Here is a 6,000-nt window from a genome sequence, read left to right as displayed (position 1 = left end):
TTTTTTTTTTTTTTTTTTTTTTTTTTTTCTATTTTTTAATTTTGTTTCCTCTGGAAAGAGTGAAGCCGGCTCTGTGTTTGGGGGGTCTATGGTGATAGCACGGGGGCGGTGGGGGAGAGAGCGAGGGGCTGAGGAGGGGGCACTCCGCGGCTGAGGAGGAAGAAGAAGCGAGGCTCCATTTGCCGCTCCCCGCCCCGACCATGGAGAACGCGCACACAAAGACTGTGGAGGAAGTTTTGGCGTATTTCGGGGTCAACGAAAGCACCGGGCTCAGCCTGGAGCAAGTGAAGAAGCTGAAGGAGAAATGGGGCTCCAACGGTAGGTGAGCGGCGCGATGCCGCCCTCGGCTCTTTCCCCTCTTCCCCCCCTCCTTCGCGCTGCTCTCCTGCCCTCCCGTCCTTCCCGGGGCCGCGCTCCGAGGCCTGACGTGTCTGTGCGAGCGGAGCCGGCATCTCTTGCAGGACCCGGAATCGGAGCGCGGCAGAGAAGATGGCTGACTGCAACTCCACCTCGTGGGTTTCTTTCAGAGCCCGGAGCGGGGCTGGCAGCTCCGCCGCCCCCCCCCCCCGCGGGGCTCCTGCCGTGCTGAGATGGAGCGATCGCTGCTCTTCGCTCTTCTTTTCCCTATCCTTCAATTTCCCCTGCTTCCCTATGCGTTTTTGGCCCAAATTTTTACATTCTTCTTTCGAACCGTGGCACAAAATTATGCTGAAGAGGTATTTCTGTCGTGTATTTTTTAATAAATCCTCTTTTCTCGGCCTCGTTCACGGTGTTGTACAAAAATAAAAAGCTGTGAGGTCACACTTTTTTCTTTTTGTTCAGCTTGTACGTCCCTTCCATGCCTTTAGCTGTGGGGAAATAAAGGGAGAGCAGAAATAAGAAAATCCTCAAGTGGAGAAAAGAACTCAAAATATTTTAAACCAAGCTTCCTTTTTTTTTAAAATTATTTTTGTGAGCGATGGTGGGGAAAAAATCTTTATCAGCATTTGGAAAGCATTCTGAGCCTTTGACCCTTTGTATGCAGCAACAGCAGAAGTCACACAGCTGGCTGGAGTGATGACTTGGCTGAATCATAACCCTCAGCAGATCCCAGCTAACCTGTGTGTGCCGTAAGCACACGACTAGCAGGCCCATTCGATGCTCTGATGAACAGAGCCCCTTTAATAGCTATTTCAGTATGGCTTTCCAGCCCAGTTGAGTCTACAAACTGAGAGCAGTATCTGGTGGATGTCTTATAACGCTCTAATGATTTCTTCAATCATTTCTTTTTTCTCACATGCTGCCTGAAAAAATCCGTGACTGATAGAGTTACCAGCTGAGGAAGGTAAGTATTTCAATAAAATTTTCTACAAATTCTTGTCAGTAATTGATTTTCTTTTTTGCATGCATGACTAAATCTTAATGTCGTCTGTACATTTTGCAGGAAAAACCTTATTCGAGCTTGTGGTTGAACAATTTGAAGACTTACTAGTTAGAATTCTGTTGCTGGCAGCTTGCATATCTTTTGTAAGTATGAATAGCTCTTATTTCATCGATCTGTGTGTAGCAGGTTGAGGACCAACCTGTGTTTAATATATAGGAATTTACTGCTCTTCTTCTTCCAAGAAGTAGAAGATGCTAAGTAAATTGTTCTCTTTTAAATTTATTACCTTGTGAAGAGACTTTTGTGTGCTTGAAAACAGAGTTTCAGGGAATCTGTTATGGTATGAGTCAGAAGTACATAACTACACTAGACAGGTATTTTAAAGGCACTTCTCATTCAACCCAGCTTGCATGTTTGAAGTGGGATTTCCCAATGCTTTTGTTGGCTTTGAAAACTAACCTTGAGTAAGCGTTTAACTGGTCACTCTTCTTGCCTTTGAGTTAATCGTTATCAAGCTCAATGTGTAATCATGGGAAGACATTTTTGGATGCAGTGCACACTGGAAATAGAATTACATGGCGAGTATTCCAGTTGCCTTCCCTTCCTGATAATAGCAAGGTGACAGTTGTTGCTTTTGACAGTGACAAGAATGATGACGGCTGTGATGGCACCATTGTTGACCAAATTTGGTAACTGACCTTTGAATAGTCATAAAATGGACCTCTTGCTTGGCGTACAGTTTTGAAAGAACAAGAAGAGTTCAACTGAATTTCTTTGTGAACACGTTTAGCTGGTCCTTGTACGCAATACATGAAGAGTGCGTTGCTGAAAAACTGGGAAACTGAACACACTCTTTAGGTATAGAGGGAAGATGAAAGCTCTGTGTCTTAGGGAGCTGGGTGACAGAAAGAAAAGTGTGCAGAATATTAAATTGTTTAGAAGTCAAAGTTTATAGTAGACTTTGCCCCGGAGTTGTAATTAACTGCTTTATAGAATAAAGCAGCAGCTCTTGGGGGTTGTGGAAATTGTGGTGACTCTTTAGCTAAGGGCAAAGTAATTACGATGGGCAGAGGAGAAACAGTTCTGTGGAGATGTGGGGGAAAGGTTGTCCTGCTGTGGTTGCTGCAGCATATTGTGCTGCTGCTCCTTGACCAAGGCAGGTTTAGCTATCGCCATGCAGGCACCTCTTCTGAAGTGCTGTGGGTTTTGGTGTGTGTACGCCGTTACCAGCTGAGCAATGCTTGGTGATGTTGATCTTGACCATGGGGATTGATGTGCTTTACTCACTCTTCTGTCTCCTGTAGAGGAAATCAAGCTGCCCATAGAAATGTGGATAAGAAGGTCATTTTAAAACTCTCCTTCCTCCTCTTTTCTCATATTCTCCTTCTGGAGGACTGGAAAAGAGAATGAGATAAATGACAGCGCAGAATACTGTTAACCTTTATTCTATTGCAAATTACCTGTTTTTATTATAACCAGGTAAGTGAAGAAATCGCCTTCCCCAAACTTAAAAGATTTCATTGCTGGATGTGAGTACTGAGTGCATTGCCAGAGTGACAGAAGTTGTGTACTGCCAAGCACACACTGCAACCTTTTAATAAGTGGGTTCCGTTTCTTTTTTCAGTATGCTTAGTTTTCTTAATTGTGGGGAGATTGAGCTCCAAAAGGACGGAGGGAGGAGAGATCTAGGTTGTCTGCTTCTGTGCTGCTGGGATGGTGTATGACCTTGGACTGCTGCTTTGCCTTTGCTGTGTCTCCCATTTAAGAGTTCTGGCTATGCGCTGTAACACTGATTCAGAAATGGCAAGGGTTTTCTTTTCAGTGAATTATAAAGGAAAAATCCTGTTATATTTTGCTTTTGACACTGGTAAAGCACTTCCCCTTTGTTTCTGTCTTTTTTCCTGTTCAGAAAGGGAACATCCTTTGTCTTCTTTTCTTTTGAAGCTTCTTGATGAAAGAATATTAGAAGCTTTCATGGTAGCAGTAAGGAGCTGTTGAAAATGTTGATAGATGGACTGGATTGCTGTAAAATTGGATGCAGTTAACATTGGGTAATTTGTGTTCCTGAAGATGTTTGAGCAGTGTGTAGCTATGTTAGACTTGTGGACAGAGAACTTTAAAGCACTGCTTTGAGTACTGGAGCTGTAGGTAAAGCTGGAACTGTAAATTATGCTAAACCATTCTTATGATGGAATAGCTCAATGTTAAAAGTTAACTTCCATGTGTGCATTGTGCTGTCTTTTACAAGCCTTAAGAATTCAATTTTGCCATTTGTTCTGTTGCAAAGCACGCAGAACTCCCTGTACCTTAGAGATCCTGAAGTGGATAATTAGGCTTAAAATGGAGTCAGCTAAACTTCTGTTTCTGAATGTTGAGTAATACCATTGAGAACCGCTCTTTATTTAATAAGTCAAGACTGTGACGTCCTGGGGGCAGAGCTGGGCCCCTCAGAATCATACTCTGGAACCTGGTGAAGTGCTGATTCACACTTCAGTTCTGTGACTGCTTTTTACTGTGAATTACTGTTTGATAGATCTTAAACTATAGTATTGGAGTAGCAAGTAGGACTTCATGTAGTGTAACAACAGAACTAAGCGTGGATAATGGCTCCGCTTTGAAATAACTTGCAGCTGAAGACTTTTAGACCTGGTGTATATCCAAAGGAGGATTTCTGTCAAGATGCTTAAATGAGTAGTTAACTTCAAATGGCAGTGAATAGGGAAAAATGGCTTACCAAGCATTGGCTCCAAACTCTTCCCCAGTCTTTGAATTACTAGTGAGAGAGCAGAGTGTTAGAATCAGGAACAAGACCCTGTTTTTAAGCTTTCCTGAGTGTGTCAGTGAAAACTTGCTCTAATTTGAATTTGAACAGTTGTGCTTACTGAAGATCAAATAGAGAACGTACATTGCTGTGCTATGGCACACATTGTTAATACGTGCTTTCAGGAAGGCACAAGTGCTGCAGGGCAGTGCAAGGAACGGAACAGTTCTTCACCAGCTGTACGCTGTAAAGCTTTATGGTTCAGATGTGAGAGATGGCACATCAAGGTGTGTTAGATTACTGTTTCTTATCTTGGAAGCTTTTCTGGTGGCTGTGGCCATGAATCTTAATGTTACAGTTGATGGCATAGAAAAACAACAGTCTTGAATATCAAGGTCTTCATCCAGCTACGTTTTGGTGTAGAGATCTCGCCTGTTGCGCAGCGCAGCGTTCTGTTCTGAGTGCCTTTTGTGTCCTGTGTTCCCACAAGGCCTGTCAGGTATGTGTCAGTAAAAATAAATCAGGCTAGCAGCTGAATCTGTGTCACCCTAGCTGATTGTAGGGGTCATTTGCTGCCTGTTGCCTTGGCTGTAGGTATTGTGTGCTGCATTCCAGGCTGGAGCTGCTGTTACAGATGTGCCAAGTTAGTAACTGCTTAAATTCTCACACTGTTATTTCTCCAATATTTTTACTGGCCTGAAGGTATGGCTTTTGAAGGGAAACTGTGTGATTTGTGATGTTGAGTAAATGGAGCTAAATGCAGACTTGGATGTTGTTTCAATATTTTGTCAGACAACGGTGAAGCTTACGCAGAGGTCATTTGCAGAGTAGATCTCAGCAGTTCAGAGGCCTTTGTAGCCTGAATTCTAGGTACAAGTAAGAGGATGTTTAATTTTCTGTGAATTCTGGCTTTTTTTAGTCCTTTTATAACATTCTCTGAAATCTGCTGTATTAAGTTAAAAAAAAAAAAAAAAAAAATCAGCCTTGTTCTGTAAATGACTTCTAGGAGTTGCAAAATGTTACTTTTGTATCTTAATTCAGAATAATGTTTTGAAGAGCAGTGTGTGTTTCACTGCACAGTCCTGCCTTTGCATCACATCCTTATGGAACTCTTTTCTACAAAATGAAATACAGACTGGAAACTCGACCAAAAACTTGTTGAAACTTAGAGCCTATGAATTACAGCGAGTATGGCCTCATTCGTGGTAAAAGGTGAGCAAACTGCTGGTGGAGGCAGTAAGGTGTGCTGGTAGAACACAGCAGGCTTTGCCCTGGGATCACCCCAGAGCTACCTGTTAAGGTCAGGAGCTGCATGTGGCACGAGAGCAGTGGCTGAGGTATTTCCCACTGGCACTCTTCTAGCTAAACTGAAGTTACTCAATAGGATTAGAGATACCAAGTGGTGGAGTAGCATAACAGCAGTGATTCCATTTTAGTTTGTGTAAGTTGAACAGGAGTGCTGTGTATCTTTCTTTTTTTTCCTTGGTTTTGTTAATGCTGATCACAGGAATGTGTTTTCATTTAAGAAATACAGAGTAGCATTTCTATCTGATGGGTGCTTAGGATCTGTTAACTCAATATAATGCTCCATTAATATTTATGGTCAAGATTATATATGTATTCTCCTTGGGTAGCAAATAATAATTCTGTTTGAACTGGAGGAGTTCTCTTTGGTGTTTCCTGGTGTTCAGGTACCTGAAAAGTAACTGGGGCGAGTATCAAGACTACTAAAATAGTTTGCATCTGCTTCATTTTAAGTTAATTTGTATTGAAAAGGAAAAATCATTAAAGGAGGGCTTTCTGAGCAGCAGTTAGTACTCTGTCCAAAATGTACTGAATGTTAATTCAAAGTGTCCTGTGAGAAGAAAGCTCACTT

At 42.4% G+C, this 6,000-nt stretch overlaps 1 protein-coding gene across 1 annotated transcript in view; it reads left to right on the top strand.

Moving 5' to 3' along the window:
- Positions 1 to 200: 200 nt before the first annotated feature.
- Positions 201 to 6,000, top strand: part of ATP2A2 (ATPase sarcoplasmic/endoplasmic reticulum Ca2+ transporting 2) — a gene marked incomplete at both ends in the record, with an annotated part of 35,168 nt that continues 29,368 nt past the window's right edge. Inside the window, 3 exons of the mRNA XM_079543655.1 lie at positions 201 to 318; positions 1,307 to 1,324; positions 1,424 to 1,506. Of these exons, the coding sequence (XP_079399781.1) occupies positions 201 to 318; positions 1,307 to 1,324; positions 1,424 to 1,506 (219 nt within the window). The remainder of the gene's footprint in view (positions 319 to 1,306; positions 1,325 to 1,423; positions 1,507 to 6,000) is intronic.

This window comes from Tetrao urogallus (assembly GCF_951394365.1).
Source record: "Tetrao urogallus genome assembly, chromosome: 17".
Taxonomy (NCBI): Eukaryota; Metazoa; Chordata; class Aves; order Galliformes; family Phasianidae; genus Tetrao; species Tetrao urogallus.
Note: the sequence above shows the minus strand (reverse complement) of the source record. Positions and strands in the feature narration are given on the sequence as shown.